Source organism: Balaenoptera musculus, chromosome 3 (assembly GCF_009873245.2).
Source record: "Balaenoptera musculus isolate JJ_BM4_2016_0621 chromosome 3, mBalMus1.pri.v3, whole genome shotgun sequence".
Taxonomy (NCBI): domain Eukaryota; kingdom Metazoa; phylum Chordata; class Mammalia; order Artiodactyla; family Balaenopteridae; genus Balaenoptera; species Balaenoptera musculus.
In genome coordinates, this window is record NC_045787.1 from 9,331,018 (window position 1) to 9,349,523 (window position 18,506).

At 39.9% G+C, this 18,506-nt stretch overlaps 1 protein-coding gene across 4 annotated transcripts in view; it reads right to left on the bottom strand.

The window, feature by feature from the left end:
• CTNND2 (catenin delta 2) overlaps nt 1-18,506 on the bottom strand; it is a 930,783-nt gene that overhangs the window by 166,572 nt on the left and 745,705 nt on the right. For all 4 annotated transcript variants that reach the window (XM_036848145.1, XM_036848147.1, XM_036848146.1 and 1 more), the window contains one exon: nt 17,897-18,080. In XM_036848145.1, the coding sequence (XP_036704040.1) occupies nt 17,897-18,080 (184 nt within the window). The remainder of the gene's footprint in view (nt 1-17,896; nt 18,081-18,506) is intronic.

Genomic DNA, 18,506 nt, shown 5'->3' on the forward strand with positions numbered 1-18,506 from the left:
TTGGCAAGACTATTAAAGCTCAAATGCAGATCTCCTAATTTCAAATCAAAGGTCATATACATTCAATAACTAGAATTTAAGATGAATAGATTTTCTAAGATCCCTCTTTGGTTGTTAAATTAACTTATTGATTTCATCAAAGTACAAGAATTTACTATGTCAATAGTTCAGTACATAAACCCCAATTCAAGAACAAATTCATTAATTGGCTTTTTATAATTCTTATGTTGCTATATAATTTCTTGAAGTTCCATTGGTGACCACCTCTCCTTGAAGGTAAGAAAAGGAAAGTGTCAGCCTGTCGCATATTTTTACGATTACTTCCACTTGGAAATAGAGACAGAAAGTTAACATTAGCTTTTTTTTTTTGGCTAGGGAATAAGTATGATTTTGGCTTTGTTATACAATAAATTAAAATAGGCTTCATACTGGTCAACATGACCTTGCTAGAAGAATGTTTTCATTTATTAAAAATTGTTTCCCAAAGTGAGAACAAACAGTGAAAGCCAACTATTGGAGTATTATTATGAGCTGAATTTTGTCCCTCCCAAGCTCAGATGTTAGGTCCTAACCCCCTGTACCTCAGAATGTTACTGTATTTAAAAACTGTCTTCAAAGAGGTAATTAAGATAAAATGAGGTCTTTAGCCTGGGCCTTAATCCAATGTGAATGGTGTCCTTAGAGGAAGAGGAGATCAGGACACAGACGCACAGAGGGGAGACCAAGTGAGGACATGGCCAGTAGGTGCCCACCTGCAAGCTGAGGACAGAAGCCTCGGAGAACCAGCCCTGCCAACATCCTAATCTTAGACTTCTAAGCTCTAGAACTGCGAGACAATACATTTCTGTGGTTTAAGCCACCCCATCTGTGGTGCCTTGTTATGACAGCCCAAGCAAAGTGATAAGGGTACAAACCACCACACCGCCTTCTGATTAGGTAAGAGGAAGTGAGTTAGAGGCATTGGGGGGGCACCATGGAAACTGGAGCCCCCGTCACTGATGGAGCTGCAGAGATGGGCAGCCCAACCATCCTCTCTGAGGGACTCCTAAGACCCCCTACTCATTCTGCCCCCCTGAATCCTGTCCCCTTCCTTCAAAGAGGACCTTTATTATTGAGTCATGACTCAAGAAAACCATCCACTTTGCCTCCATAATAGATACACTGACCAGGAAGTGGAAAGCCGCTCCAGTGGGGAGCACTCCCTGCTTTAGGAGCAGGTGTGGGGAGACGGAGTGTGGGTGCGGTGAGTGGTGTCGTGTCTGTGCATAGCATCCGCGTAGACTAGGCCCTCCCCTTTTCAGGGCCTGGGTAAGAGTACTCAATTCAGCGGCAACACAAGATTGGGATAAATCCAGAGCTCATTCTACAAGACTTAAAAATACTTTAAAAGACAGATTCTTTTTTATTAGATGCATAATATTGGCAACCAACTGAACTTAACATAAAAATAATAATTCTCCTTTCCTGCATCTAACACAAGAGTAAACCAGATAAAATAAATTTCCTAGGAGCTTTCTAGGGAAAGTGTGATTATCACTAGTATGACTTTGTGATGGGGTTTTCTCAAGGTCACTCTACAATTAGTGGCACCACGGGACCAAGCGCTCATCCGTTATATGGGTTAAAATGACTAATTGAGGGTCTGAGTTTAATTATGCTCATAAGCAAAGGCACAGTGCAGCCCTTTTGACGGCCTTAATAACATTCTCTGTACACAAAGAGAGATGGAAAAAATTAGGGTTGTATATTGTCGTCCTTCAGGACAAGATGCTGAAGTGGGAACAGAATAATAAAAATAAAGAAATGACTGGGTGGCACCAGGAAATGAGCTGTGGATGTTAGTTAGCAATGCCAGCCTTATGAAAATTATTTCCGCTGGAGATAAAGTCCTACGTGCTCACGACGAAATGTAACACAGCCAGACAGTAATGCCGATCCGATCCGAGTTGCCATTTTGCGCTGGCAGATTTTTAAAAAGTGAAAAAGGATCGGAGGCTTTACCCACAGTTCACACTGAAAATGATAATAATGGCCAGGAAGGGATCTTTAGGATATTGATTTATGATATTTTATCATTAAAAAAAATATTTATTTATTTATTTTTGTCTGCGTTGGGTCTTTGTTGCTGCGGGCGGGCTTTCTCTAGTTGCGGCGAGCAGGGGCTACTCTTTGTTGCGGTGCACGGGCTTCTATTGTGGTGGCTTCTCTTGTTGCGGAGCACGGGCTCTAGGCGCGCAGGCTTCAGTAGTTGTGGCACGTGGGCTCAATAGCTGTGGCTCGTGGGCTCTAGAGCGCAGGCTCAGTAGTTGTGGCGCACGGGCTTAGTTGCTCCGTGGCATGTGGGATCTTCCCGGACCAGGGCTCGAACACGTGTCCCCTGCACTGGCAGGTGGATTCTTAACTACTGCACCACCAGGGAAGTCCCTGATTTGTGATATTTTTAATGGAAAAACAGTCACGTTTCACACTAAATCCAGAGAGCATTCTATTCATTCTGTACACAGCTGCTGGAGCCGACTTCCTTAAATGAGACTTAAGTTATGTCACGTGCTCTGCATGAGACCCGAGAATGACTGCTGGCTGTCCATGGTACCCAACAAGTTCACAGCCAACAAGTCCTCCTAACTTTCAGAAGCAAGTTCAAAGTCAGGAGGGAAAGGGAGGCTGGCTCATAAATGGGCAGAAAACATAAGCCTCGGATCCACACATGGGGAGATGCTTCTTTCACAGCCACCCATCAGAGAGGTTGGATTTGAACTTCTTTGGCGGAGGCAGCCTCACCTGGGCTTGCAGAGCCAGTCCTGCCGCAGGGGGTGAGCCGCCTTGAACGTGAGCTAAGGAGGGGAATGGCCTTGGCTTAGGGAAAAACGGCTTTCTATCTGGATCTGTTTGTATGTGTTCAGGGTGTGGGCACTGTTTGGGGACAGGCAGCTTCTCTGAGTTATTCACCCCTTTATTTTCCGGTGCTGTGTCCTCGGGTGGCTGCTCTGCCTGGCAGACTCCATGGGGTTCCTCACTAGGGTGACCTTATCAGGCTCCCGGAGCTGCCGGAACAAAGTGCCACGGTCTGGTGGCTTAAACGACAGAATGTTATCCTTGCATAGTTCTGGAGATTAGAAGTCCAAAATCAAGGTGTCAGCAGGGCTGTGATCTCTCTGAAGGCTCTAGGGAAGAACCCTTTGCCTCCTCCTAGTTTCCCGTGGTTGCCGGCAGCCCTTGTCATTCCTTGGCTTACGGCTGCATCACTCCAGTCTCCACCTCTGTCTTCACACAGATTTCCTCTCTGTGTGTCTCTGTGTGTATGTCCTCTTCTTATAAAGATACCACGCTTTAGGGCTTCCCTGGTGGCACAGTGGTTAAGAATCCGCCTGCCAATGCACGGGACACGGGTTCGAGCCCTGGTCTGGGAAGATCCCACATGCTGCGGAGCAACTAAGCCCGTGCACCACAACTACTGAGCCTGCGCTCTACAGCCCACGAGCCACAACTACTGAGCCTGTGGGCCACAACTACTGAGCCTGCGAGCCACAACTACTGAGCTTGTGTGCCTAGAGCCCGTGCTCCACAACAAGAGAAGCCACCGCAATGAGAAGCCCGTGCACCACAATGAAGAGTAGCCCCCGCTTGCCACAACTAGAGAAAGCCTGCGCGCCGCAACCAAGACCCAACACAGCCAGAAATAAATAAATAAATAAATTTATTTTAAAAAAATAAATAAAGATACCACACCTTAGATTTAGGGCCTACCCTAATTCAGTGTGACCTCATTTTTTAAAAAATAATTTTATTGTATAGTTGATTTACAATGTTGTGTTAATTTCTGCTGTATAGCTAAGTGATTCAATTGTACACATACACATTCTTTTTCATATTATTTTCCATTATGGTTTATCACAATCTATTGAATATAGTTCCCTGTGCTCTACAGTAGACCCTGTTGTTTATCCATCCTATATATAATAGTTTGCATCTGCTAATCCCAAACTCCCAATCCATCCCTCCCCCACACCCCCTCCGCCTTGGCAACCACAAGTCTGTTCTCTATGTCTGTGAGTCTGTTTCTCTTTCGTAGATATGTTGGTTTGTGTCATATTTTAGATTGCACATATGAGTTATATGGTATTTGCAGTATGACCTTACCTTAACTTAACTAATTATATCTGCAAAGACCCTATTTCCAAACAGAGTCACATTCTGAGGTTCCTGGTTGACACAGATTTTGGGGGACACTTATCCAACCTACTGCAGTGACCTCAGCCAAAATGAGCTTGTCCATAGGCTGAGTCAGTGTGACCTTCACTAGTGAGCCTTCAGTGTGCTGTTGGTCAACACACATTTTGGCTGAAGGTGATAATTATTCCAGCCAAAGGTTATTGGAAGGCAGTTGATTACACACTGTGCAGTGAAACAATCACAGGTACACAACTGAATCGATTTCAAGGTCTAAATCACCTGATTAAGGCCACAGAAAAGTGGTTTCCCTGGAGGCATCCTTAAGCATAAAAAAGAAAAAACTAGCACAATAACTTCATGCATAATTAAGTCCTAGGTTGATCTATCATTTTCCCAAATTTATTTTAGGACATATTTATAATTTTTTATTAAAAATTAAACCTTTAATTGAGCAGAATTGGAACAAAAGACAAAATTAGAAAAGGGGGACAAATGAGGCATGTGTACTGGGGACAGGATGGGAGAGGGTGGGGCTGGTAGGAAGTGTGCAGAGACAAGGCCCACCCCTTGCCCAGCACCCCCAGCTCCAACTGCCGCCAGCCCCACGTGCCACCACCTCCCAGAATCCCATAATCTAGCTGCCATCATTCTTACCAACTTGTTCCTCCAACAAAATTTAAGAGATCTGCTTTTCCATTTCTATCCTCTTTTCACGGTGATGGATAGATATTTCAGGAACAAATAGGTCAGCTTTTGAAAAATTTCATTTCCTACCCCAAAATGAATTTTAAATGGAAAAGGACTAAGGGCTTTATCTTTTCATTTTATATTTTATATGTGCTTAAATTTTTGCTATGTCAATGTGATATGCCATCTTCCTATGAAGATTCACCATGCCTTTTTAGAAAAGGCAAAGCCCATAAAAGGAAATGAAATTGAGTTATTTGTAGTGTGGTGGATGGACCTAGAGTCTGTCATACAGAGTGAAGTAAGTCAGAAGGAGAAAAACAAATACCGTATGCTAACACATATATATGAAATCTAAAAAAAAAAAAATGGTTCTGAAGAACCTAGGGGCAGGACAGGAATAAAGACGCAGATGTACAGAATGGACTAGATAGCTAGTGGGAAGCAGCTGCATAGCACAGGGAGATCAGCTCGCTGCTTTGTGTCCACCTAGAGGGGTGGGATAGGGAGGGTGGGAGGGAGACGCAAGAGGAAAGAGACATGGGGATATATGTATACGTATAGCTGATTCACTTTGTTATAAAGCAGAAACTAACACACCATTGTAAAGCAATTATACTCCAATAAAGATGTTAAAAAAAAAGAAAGAAAAGGCAAAGCCGAGAGGCTCTTCTCTTTAGAATGTTCCCAGTTAGTATGTCCTGTTCTTGAGGCTGGTGGGGTGGGCACCACCATCGATATTGGTACAACACGTACTGCCGAAGAGAAGGCTTGAGAAACTGGACAGTCTTTTAAGGCATTTTAATTTGTCTAAAGACTGGACAATGTTAGTGTTCTAGATTTTAGCTTACTAAGGCATAGACCTTTTTTCCAACTTAAATTTCACTCTGATAAGCTTTTGAATATTTAAGAGTGGTACAATTTGCATTTATAATCTTTTTTTTCTTTCTGAAAAATAAAGAGGTATACTCCTTCAGAATAGTAATTGCTTACATTCCTAACCTCAGCTTCCCACCTTGAAATGACATAAACAAGTTTGAATCCTGCTAGGAACAAAAATTGAGAATAATGTTCTCCGATAATGATCTGATCAATTTACTTTTACCTACTATATGCTCCTACTGGAGTTATAAGCTACACTAGGTTAGGAAATACTATCCTTGGAAAAGAGTTTTATTTTCTTTTACATTTCATTTTCTTTATATATTCTTGAAACTGTAGCTATAGAAACAAGTCAAAAATATTAACTCATTTTAAGTCATCAGTAAAAGGATGGAGGAATCTAAGACTGGAAAAATAATGTCAACTCTACTATCTAGAACATGCCTTAAAATGTAGTCTTTAAAAAAAAAGACACTCATCGTTCTAATTGTCAAAATTAAGATTTAAGATGGAGGTGGAGAGAAGGGACTTAGGTGGGGCTTTGTGACTAACTCTGTCTGGGTCCCCTGCCATCCATACTTTGGATCGTAGAGGAGGAGAAGGGAAAGTAAGAAATAAGGGGGAGGGAGAAGACAGATGACAATTAAAGGCAAAAGGGATGTTGGCTGAGTGGATGTCACTTGGTAAATGTTGAGAAGCAAATCAAAAAACCGGCACAAAGAAGAGTGCTGTCCATTCATTGATCGTGTGTTTGTTTGTGTTGCTCTAGCACAGATCTGCAATCTCATCTCACATAACATTATATTTCCCCTCAGTGTGGTATAGTGGGGATGGTGTGGATCAGGAGTCAGGATGTGGGTGAAAATACTGGCTTCACGACTTACTACACATGAGCTTTTGAACTTACAATAAATACGAGAATGAATGATGTATTCAAAGCAGAACTTCCTGGTCCTTGGAAGTCAGGAATTTTATGAATAAAAATACTCATTTTAATTTTACATAAAAATCGTGTCTCTATGGACAGTGTGTAAAATGATTTAATGAATATCTACTATGTTGCCAGGTCATAACTTGCAATGAATGAATGAACAAACTGCACCCCCCATACACTCACACAAAACACAGACACACAGACACACACACACACAGCTCCCGTCTTCATTTTCTCTGCAATTCTTGAGAAATGAGACTTCCTATTCCAACTCAATATCAGGGATAACATCACCTGAGGACAGATACTGAATCCAACTTAACTGACATCTCACATATTAAATATATTAAATAGTGACCTCATGCTATCTTGCTACTTGTACTTTTTTTTATACAAAGTATTGTTTGACAATGAATGGTAATGAGAAAAATACAATCTCAAAACAAATTTATAAAATGTATGATTATGTCAAGGACTGTATTATATCTAACTCCCAACAAAGGCTTTGGAGAATTTCTATAACTGAAGTATATAAAAGGAAATAATTTAAAAGAATTTTAGACAACAGAATGCTCCTTGACAATAATGCCTTAGTTTTCAAGATGGTTCCCTAATAAAGAAGATCTAAAAAAGGAAGAGAAGTTCAGTAGTAAGAAATATTTTGTACACAGTTTATTTTCTTACAGTCACTAATTTTCTTTGCCTTGACCCAGTGGAATACACATAAATCACACCAAGGGAACTGAATTGTTTGCCGGTTGTGACAACTCACTTGGTTTATACCAAAGTAGTCACATTTCGCTTCCAGAGTTTTTTAAGAATTCCTTAAACACACACACACACACACACACACACACACGGCACACTTTGTAGAACAAATGTGAGTTATTGTTTTCTTTTACCAGATAAACAAGGTCCTAAATCACGTGCTTATGTTTTAGCCTGATTTCATGGAATATGATAGTGATGGTTATGACACACTGGAAAAGACTTATAACACGGAACTGAGGCATTTTTATACAATTTAGGTAACTTTCAAGAGTAAAGAGTGTTCAGTTGGGGAATTAAGGATAAAGGAGCAGCACCTACTCAGGGAAGGTTTTTCTGTGGCAATGGGAGAAGTACAAGAGAGCAAATCCAACTCCAAGAAAATATTGAAGCCTCTCCTGTGTCGTGTTTGGCAAGTTCCCAAATAGAGGCAATTTTTGGACTCAGAGCCCACTGCCTGAAATCCTGGCTGAGTCCCTAGGAGGAAAAAGACCCTGTAACATATCTATGTGGCTGACAGGGTCTTCGTGCTCAGGCCTGGCGTCAGGCCTGAGCCTCTGAGGTGGAAGAGCCAAGTTCAGGACATTGGACCACCAGAGACCTCCTGGCACCATGAAATATCAGTCGGTGAGAGCTCTCCCAGAGATCTCCGTCTCAACACTAAGATCCAGCTCCACCCAATGGCCAGCAAGCCCCAGTGCTGGACGTCCCATGCCAAACAATTAGGAAGATAGGAACACAACCCCACCTATTAGCAGAGAGGCTGTCTAAAATCATACTAAGTTCACAGACACCCCAAAACACACCACCAGACGTGGCCCTGCCCACCAGAAAGACAAGATCCAGCCCCACCCAGCAGAACACAGGCACCAGTCCCCTCCACCAGGAAGACTGCACAAGCCACTGAAAGAACCTCACCCACTGAAGGCAGAAACCAAAAACAACGGGAACTATGAACCTGCAGCCTGCGAAAAGGAGATCCCAAACAAAGTAAGGTAAACAAAATGAGAAGACAGAGAAATATGCAACAGATGAAGAAGCAAGGTAAAAACCCACCAGACCAAACAAAGGAAGAGGAAATAGGCAGTCTACGTGAAAAAGAATTCAGTGTAATGATAGTAAGATGATCCAAAATCTTGGAAATAGAATGGAGAAAATACAAGAAACGTTTAACAAGGACCTAGAAGAGCTAAAGAGCAAACAAACAATGATGAACAACACAATAAATGAAATTAAAAATTCTCTAGAAGGAATCAATAGCAGAGTAACTGAGGCAGAAAACGGATAAGTGACCTGGAAGATAAAATAGAGGAAATAACTACAGCAGAGCAGAATAAAGAAAAAAGAATGAAAAGAATTGAGGACAGTCTCAGAGACATCTGGGACAACATTAAACGCACCAACATTCGAATTATAGGGGTCCCAGAAGAAGAAGAGAAAAAGAAAGGGTCTGAGAAAATATTTGAAGTGATTATACTTGAAAACTTCCCTAACATGGGAAAGGAAATAGTTAATCAAGTCCAGGAAGCACAGAGAGTCCCATACAGGATAAATCCAAGGAGAAACACACCAAGACACATATTAATCAAACGATCAAAGTTAAATACAAAGAAAAAATCTTAAAAGCAGCAAGGGAAAAGGAACAAATAACATACAAGGGAATCCCCATAAGGTTAACAGCTGATCTTTCAGCAGAAACTCTACAAGCCAGAAGGGAGTGGCAGGACATATTTAAAGTGATGAAAGGGAAAAACCTACAACCAAGATTTCTCTACCCAGCAAGGATCCCATTCAGATTCGACAGAGAAATTAAAAGCTTTACAGACAAGCAAAAGTTAAGAGAATTCCGCACCCCCAAACCAGCTTTACAACAAATGCTAAAGGAACTTCTCTAGGCAGGAGACACAAGAGAAGGAAAAGACCTACAAAAACAAACCCAAAAGAATTAAGAAAAAGGTGATAGGAACATATATATTGATAATTAAATTAAATGTAAATGGATTAAACACTCCAACCAAAAGATACAGAGTGGCTGAATGGATACAAAAACAAGACCTGTATATATGCTGTCTACAATAGACCCACTTCAGACCTCGGGACACATACTGACTGAAAGTGGGGGGATGGAAAAAAATATTCCAGGCAAATGGAAATCAAAAGAAAGCTGGAGTAGCAATAGTCATATCAGACAAGATAGACTTTAAAATAAAGACTATTACAAGAGACAAAGAAAGACACTACATAATGATCAAGGGTACAATCCAAGAAAAAGATATAACAATTGTAAATATTTATGCACCCAACATAGAAGCACCTCAATACATAAGGCAAATGCTAACAGCCATAAAAGGGGAAATAGACAGTAACAGAATCATAGTAGGGGACTTTCAACACCCCACTTTCACCAATGGACAGATCATCCAAAATGAAAATAGATAAGGAAACACAAGCTTTAAATGACACATTGAACAAGATGGACTTATTTGATACTTATAGGACATTCGAACCAAAAACAACCGAAGACACTTCTCAAGTGCTCATGGAACACTCTCCAGGACAGACCATATCTTGGGTCACAGATCAAGCCTTGGTAAATTTAAGAAAATTGAAATCATATCAAGTAACTTTTCTGACCACAACGGTATGAGACTACATAACAATTACAGGAAAAAACTGTAAAAAATACAAACACATGGAGGCTAAACAATACACTACTAAATAACGAAGAGATTACTGAGGAAATCAAAAAACACCTAGAAAGAAATGACAGGGAAAACATGATGACCCAAAACCTCTGGGACACAGCAAAAGCAGTTCTAAGAGGGAAGTTTATAGCAATACAATCCTACCTCAAGAAACAAGAAAAATCTCAAATAAACAACCTAGCCTTACACCTAAAGCAATCAGAGAAAGAAGAACAAAAAACGCCCAAAGATGGCAGAAGGAAAGAAATCATAAAGAACAGATCAGAAATAAATGAAAAAGAAATGAAAGAAACAATAACAAAGATCAATAAAACTAAAAGCTGGTTCTTTGAGAAGATAAACAAAATTGATAAACCATTAGCCAGACTCATCAAGAAAAAAAGGGAGAAGACTCAAATCAACAGAATTAGAAATGAAAAAGGAGAAGTAACAACTGACACTGCAGAAATACAAAGGATCATGAGAGATTACTACAAGCAACTATATGCCAACAAAATGGACAACCTGGAAGAAATGGACAAATTCTTAGAAAAGCACAACCTTCCGAGACTGAACCAGGAAGAAATAGAAAATATAAACAGACCAATCACAAGCACTGAAACTGAAACTGTGATTAAAAATATTCCAACAAACAAAAGCCCAGGACCAGATGGCTTCACAGGCAAATTCTATCAAACATTTAGAGAAGACCTAACACCTATCCTTCTAAACGCTTCCCAAATATAGCAGAGGGAGGAACATTCCCAAACTCATTCTAAGAGGCCACCATCACCCTGATACCAAAACCAGACAAAGATGTTACAAAAAAAGAAAACTACAGGCCAATATCACTGATGAACATAGATGCAAAAATCTGCAACAGAATGCTAGCAAATAGAATCCAGCAGCACATTAAAAGGATCATACATCATGATCAAGTGGGGTTTGCCCCAGGAATGCAAGGATTCTTCAACATATGCAAATCAATCAATGTGATACACCATATTAAGGAACTGAAGGATAAAAACCATACAATCCTCTCAATAGATGCAGAAAACGCTTTCCACAAAATTCAACACCCATTTATGATAAAAACCCTCCAGAAAGCAGGCATAGAGGGAACCTACCTCAACATAACAAAGGCCATATATGACAAACCCACAGCCAACATCATTGTCAGTGGTGAAACTGAAACCATTTCCTCTAAGATCAGGAACAAGACAAGGTTGCCCACTCTCGCTGCTATTATTCAACATAGTTTTGGAAGGTTTAGCCACAGTTATCAGAGAAGAAAAAGAAATAAAAGGAATCCAAATCGGAAAAGAAGTAAAACTGTCACTGTTTGCAGATGACATGATACTATACATGGAGAATCCTAAAGATGCTACCAGAAAACTACTAGGACTAATCAATGAATTTGGTAGAGTAGCAGGATACAAAATTAATGCACAGAAATCGCTTGCATTCCTATACACTAACGACGAAAAATCTGAAAGAGAAATCAAGGAAACACTCCCATTTACCATTGCAACAAAAAGAATAAAATACCTAAGAATAAACCTACCTAAGGAGACAAAAAACCTGTATGCAGAGCTATAAGACACTGATGAAAGAAATTAAAGATGATACAAACAGATGGAGAGATATACCATATTCTTGGATTGGAAAAATCAACATTGTGAAAATGACTATACTACCCAAAGCAATCTACAGATTCAGTGCAATCCCTATAAAACTACCAATGGCATTTTTCACAGAATTAGAACAAAAAATTTCACAATTTGTATGGAAACACAAAAGACTCCGAATAACCAAAGCAATCTTGAGAAAGAAAAACAGAGCTGGAGGAATCAGGTTCCCTGACTTCAGACTATACTACAAAGCTACAGTAATCAAGACAGTATGGTACTGGCACAAAAACAGAAATATAGGTCAGTGGAACAGGACAGAAAGCCCAGAGATAAACCCACACACATGTGGTCACCTTATCTTTGATAAAGGAGGCAAGAATATACAATGGAGAAAAGACAGCCTCTTCAATAAGTGGTGCTGGGAAAACTGGACAGCTACATGTAAAAGAATGAAACTAGAACACTACCTAACACTAAACACAAAAATAAACTCAAAATGGATTAAAGACCTAAATGTAAGGCCAGACACTATAAAACTCTTAGAGGAAAACACAGGCAAAACACACTATGACATAAATCACAGCAAGATCCTTTTTGACCCACTTCCTAGAGAAATGGAAATAAATACGAAACTAAACAAATGGGACCTAATGAAACTGAAAAGCTTTTTCACAGCAAAGGAAGCCATAAACAAGATGAAAAGACAACCCTCAGAATGGGAGAAAATATTTGCAAATGAAGCAATGGACAAAGGATTAATCTCCAAAATATACAAGCAGCCCATCTAGCTCAATATAAAAAAAACAAATAACCCAATCCAAAAATGGGCAGAAGACCTAAATAGACATTTCTCTGAAGAAGATATACAGATTGCCAACAAACACATGAAAGGATGCTCAACATCACTAATCATTAGAGAAACGCAAATCAAAACTACAATGAGGTATCACCTCACACCAGTCAGAATGGCCATCATCAAAAAATCTACAATCAATAAATGTTGGAGAGGGTGTGGAGAAAAGGGAACCCTCTTGTACTGTTGGTGGGAATGTAAATTGATACAGCCACTATGGAGAACAGTATGGAGGTTCCTTAAAAAACTAAAAATAGACCTACCATACGACCCAGCAATCCCACTACTTAGCATATACCCTGAGAAAACCATAATTCAAAAAGAGTCATGTACCACAATGTTCATTGCAGCACTATTTACAATAGCCAGGACATGGAAGCAACCTAAGTGTCCATCGACAGATGAATGGATAAAGAAGTTGTGGCACATATATACAATGGAATATTGCTCAGCCATAAAAAGAAAGGAAATTGAACTATTTGTGGTTAGATGGATGGACCTAGAGTCTGTCATACAGACTGAAGTAAGTCAGAAAGAGAAAAACAAATACCGTACGCTAACACATATATATAGAATCTAAAAAAAAAAAAAGAAAAAATGGTTCTGATGAACGTAGGGGCAGGACAGGAATAAAACTGCAGACATAGAGAATGGACTTAAGGACATGGGGAGTGGGAAGGGTAAACTGAGACAAACTGAGAGAGTAGCATTGACATATACACACTACCAAATGTAAAATAGATAGCTAGTGGGAAGCAGCTGCATAGCACAGGGAGATCAGCTCGGTGTTTTGTGACCACCTAGAGGGGTGGGATAGGGAGGGTGGGAGGGAGACTCAAGAGGGAGGGGATATGGTGATATATGTATAGTTATAGATAATTCACTTTGTTATACAGTAGAAAGTAACAGAACATTTTAAGCAATTATACTCCAATAAAGATGTTAAAAAAAAAAAAGAGTAAAAAGTTATGTAGACAATGGGAGGAAATGTATAAAAATGCTAACGATGGTTATCTCCGGGGGGTGAGGATTATGGGTGACTGTTAATTATTAGCTTATGCTTTCATGTATTTCTAGTAGTCAGCAATAAACATGTATTGCTTATAAAAATTTGAAAGAAAACAATAAATGTCTTTAAAAGTAAAAAAAATATTAAAGGTATAAATTAATGGACCAGATCAAGGTATGCAAATATTACACAAACCCGCTATATCATCTTCTTGTACAAATTCACTGTATCATTTTTCATATAAAATATATATTTAATACATAGAAATGACTAGAAGAACAAGTGCTGTGAGTTTATTTTCTGCTTTAAGAAGCACCAAAGAACCAAATTCTTTCTAAATATTGTGATAGAAAAAAAATTGTTCCCTGCAAAGGTATAAGCCCAGATCTGATTTATAAATTGAGATGATCTGGTTATTAATTTACATTTTAAGGACTATATTTAAATCATTTCTGCAGTTCCAGGAAGACTTTTGCTTAGTCTACTGCATTATCCATAATTTAGCATAGTTATGTGTGTTTGAATTCCTTTTGTTTTTGGGGATTTGATTTGTTAAACCTCAGTTACATACAAATAACGGTATGTGCCAGAAAACTTCTCTAACATTTGATAAGACATCGAAGCTACCATTTTAATAAGAATAGTATGACTAAAAAGAAGAAAAAATTTCCAAGATAAAAAGCAGAACTACAACAGCTATGGAGATAGTTCTCATAGCTACAAATCAGTGATGGTTAAATTAATCGAATGGAACAAAATATTGATATTTACTGTTGTCTACAGGAGGTACCTTAGAAATGAAGCCTGCAGGACAGCCCATAAATTCACAGCTCTGCTCTTAATGTCACCTCTCCCCTCCCTACCCGCTTCTACTCTGTCCTGTAAAATTGCTCCCAGACATAGCTGATCATTATGTTCTCTTGGTCAAAGCTTCGCTATAGCTCTCTGTTCCTCACAGACTCAAGTCCATTCTTCTTAGCTCTGCTTTGAACGCCCTTTATCACCTGGAATGGAACAACTAAACAAGCTGCAGTCCCTAAATTCTGCTAGGTTTGTAGACTGCCTGCGGATCCTGGAGTTAGTTCTCCCATGTCAGCGTCAGCGTGTTCCTGCTGTTCCTTTTGGCCTCGAGCATCTCCCAAAGCATTGATTGGTGATGCCCTTTCTCTGCTTGACCCCAGTCTCACCTGGTTCTTGAAACCTTTTGCGACCACACTCACTGAGTTAGCCACTCCCTCCCCAGGTTTTCCTTCTATACTATCCTAATCATAGCTTTATATTATACTAAGATATAATACTAGGACTCATTGTATGGGTACCATTGTCTTCCACTAAAAGAGGAGTTTCTGAAGGGCAGAAGAGGTTGCCATGTCTATTTCAGCCTCCCTGGCCCTTCCCTGGCACATAGCAGGCACTTAGCAAATGCTCATGAACGAAACTGCTGAAAGGCAGGAACAGCATACACAGTAATTTCTTTATGGTAAATAAAGTTCTAGGTTTTGTTGAAAAAATTAAGAATGTAACTACAACCTCACAGACTAATATCTAGAATCTTCCATCATGATATAAATATTTACGACTGTTTTGGTGTGTTTCCAACTTGGTTCTAAGTAAATGGTAATAGTAGAAATTTCTTGAAATCTTTCATCTGCTGAGTCTTTATTTGATAAGTTCATTTTGGCCCCTTCCCAAGGCTATTTTCTTCCTCTCTTAGCCCAACCTGTTCATTAATGTAGGCTGATTCATAAACACATTTAAATAAGAGAGAAAAAATTATATTTCTTTCTGTAAGAAGGGAAGCGTAACCGAGCAGGACACTGTGAGGTCTTCCCGGAATAAACTCCCACCCATGTCGTCCACCTGCCTTTTGTCTGTAGAAAAACTTTAGCCAAAGAATAAATTTAATCAGAGAAGTGAGAAAATGCAGAGAGAAAGGAAAACAGGCAAGCAAGACAAAATAATAATACTTTAGCCATTAAACAAAGTCAAGGACCTTTAGTTCTTCCCCAAGGACTACAGATGATATTCTGAGCCATGTCCTTTGAGCTGTTTTGCAGATACTGAAACGCCCACCAGGTGGGAGAAGTTAACTGTATGCTGCCCACAAAGCACATAGACCCCAGACTGGCTGGAACCAGAAGGTTGATAATGCTGACTCCCAGTTACCTCACCACCCACCAATCAGAAGAATGTCCACAAGCTGATCACGCCCTGCACCTTGAACACTATAAGACTCTCCTCACTACCCCCTCCCGGGTGGGACACACTGTCTTGAGGGCAGTAGCCCGCTGTGGTCCCCTTGGCCTGGCAAAGCAATAAAGCTATTTCTTTCTACCTCACCCAAAACTCTGTCTCTGAGTTTCTATTTGGCACCAGTGAACAAAGGCCAAGTTTTGGCAACAGAAGGAGTTTAATGAATTCAGAGGGAAGTGAAATATTCATCATATTTTGAAAGATCTTGCTTTGTCATTCACATGATAAACTCTGAAAAGTGGGAAAACTCTAAACCTGGTTTCAACTGGACTAAGAAAAACCGATTAGGCTACATGAAACACTTTCTAAATCAGATGTCCTCCTTTTTGCTTCCTGTGATGTGGCCAATCCTGGCGGGCAGCAGAAGCAGCACCGGTCAAGCCTCTGTGGGTGTGAACTTGGCCAGATGACCTACAGAGGGGACCCGTGAACCGACACTCGTCTGGTTTCTTCATCTGACTTTTCATCAAATGAAGCTGAATGCTCATATACCAGTATCCTTCATCCTTACGTCAAACATCATGAATATATAATTATGTTACTATATTATTCAGAGAGAATTTTAACTGATGGAACTTAGCAGATCTTTACAGGCTATATGTCTACAATTGATTCTGAGGCACTTCCTTCCACAATTTTCATTAGGAGCAATGACACCCTTTACAAGTCAAGGATGCTAAGAAAGGAAAACTACTTGTAACAGCTGCATATAAGTGAAATAGAAAAATCAGGTAAGAAGGGTCAGAAGTGCTTATAGTTTTAACTTTGGAAGAGTTATATTTCTGCTGGTGGGGCAGGAGGTTTCTAAAGGATAATAGAATTTAAGAGGTTATAAAATGGACGTCTCAAAAGTGGGGTTTAGAGAACTGTAAATTTGACTTATGGAGGAGCCTACCCAGAGAAATCATGTCAAAAGATCATTATTTCGTGACCTTGAGGAAAAGCAAAATTGTCAGAGGGTTTCCTATTCCTGCCCATGAATGCACACTGATATTTGTGGAGGCCAACTCTCTTTTATCTCCCTTTATGCATGCCCATTCACACAAACACACACACCCCTCTCAAGACTGCAGGCTGAGAGCACTGTTATAAATATTCATGAGGTCATTATTATTAATGTCACCAAGGCGATTCTGTTCCTTCTCCAGTAGAGACTGGTTCTTATACCTAGAAACTGATCAACTGTAAGAGAAATTGTAGATTTGAGGCAGCCAAGCTGAAGCAATTCTGTACATTTTACTTTTGAAATATAGATTATTTGACTAGGTATTTTAAATCACACCCATCCTATCATTAAGCTTAACCGGCAGAGATTTCCCACTTTGGTACAACGTACAACATCCTTGGAAACACGGTTTCTAGAGTCTGGAAGACGTATACCTTGATTATTACATTCTTTTCTGAGAGCAAAAACTAAACAAAACATCTAAAACATCTCAAGAGATTTCCGGGTGATGAGTTTTGTAAGAAGGCATTGGGAGATAATTACAACACATTTGCTACTTTTATTATTTAAAAAAGACATTTCACACCACAGTCCTTATTAAAGAGCTATTTTCAAGAAATACAGGCTCTTGCAGTCACATCGAAAATTTTTAAAAAATAAAAATAGCTACTGGAGACAGTTAACTAGATCCCTATGTATTTGTCATAGACTCTTCTTCTAACCAATTGGTCTGCCTGGTTATTCAAGATGCATGATATATCACAACAAGGGAAATGACTGTTAACTATTGTTTTCAATCAAAGAAAACTATTTTTGGTTGGAATGAAAATGTTTATTTTTTTGCCTAAGACCTAAGAAAACATGTGAAATAAGTCAAATACTGGGGTAGGTAGAGGACAGTGGAAGATGCATATACCTCTTCAGTACCTCATTAGAAATGATCTTCGCCAGCTTCTTGCACTCTGTGGCCGTATCAGTATTCCAAAACACACTGATCCTTAGCAAAACAGCAATTAAAGTTACAGAAACAGAAAGCACCTCTTGACAGAGGGAGGTAGCAACGACACGGGACTCACCTTAGGCATCCAGTGGCATTTCGCAGCACCTGTGAGGAATGCAGCTGTATTTTCCGATCGTCCTGAAGAGGTGAATTTTCCCAGCCCGAGTGGGGGATGATCACGGCATTGGTCAACACGGCCAGGGTGTCCTGTATGATCGGCATTTTGAGTGCATCGCAAGACGAAAGGTTCCAAAGGACTCCTGCAAGATACACACAGACAGAGCTTTTGGACGGCTACTGTTTTCCCCAGTTAAGAGCACAGGCAGGAGGGACAAAGATGGTGTATAAGCACGTGTGCTAGGGCGTTCCCTTCATTTTAGAGCATCTGTGTGAAGCCATTACAAAAGTGCTGTGAAAATCTGACAAGTAGGCAGAGGAATTGTAACATGATTATCTTTGTTCCATCGTGGAGAGTAACTGAGGTTGAGAGCGCTGATGGAATTGAGGATACCAACCAGGCCTCCTGTCACAATTAGTACAATGGACCCAAGTACCCAAATTCTAACCAAGACCAAAGAGCTGTGAAAGTTATCTGAAATGGACTAGTAAGGCATCTGAAATAGACTAGTGAGACATCTTTGTTTTATCCAGGACCTCAATATGCACCTGTGGTCTGTTTGATTCAC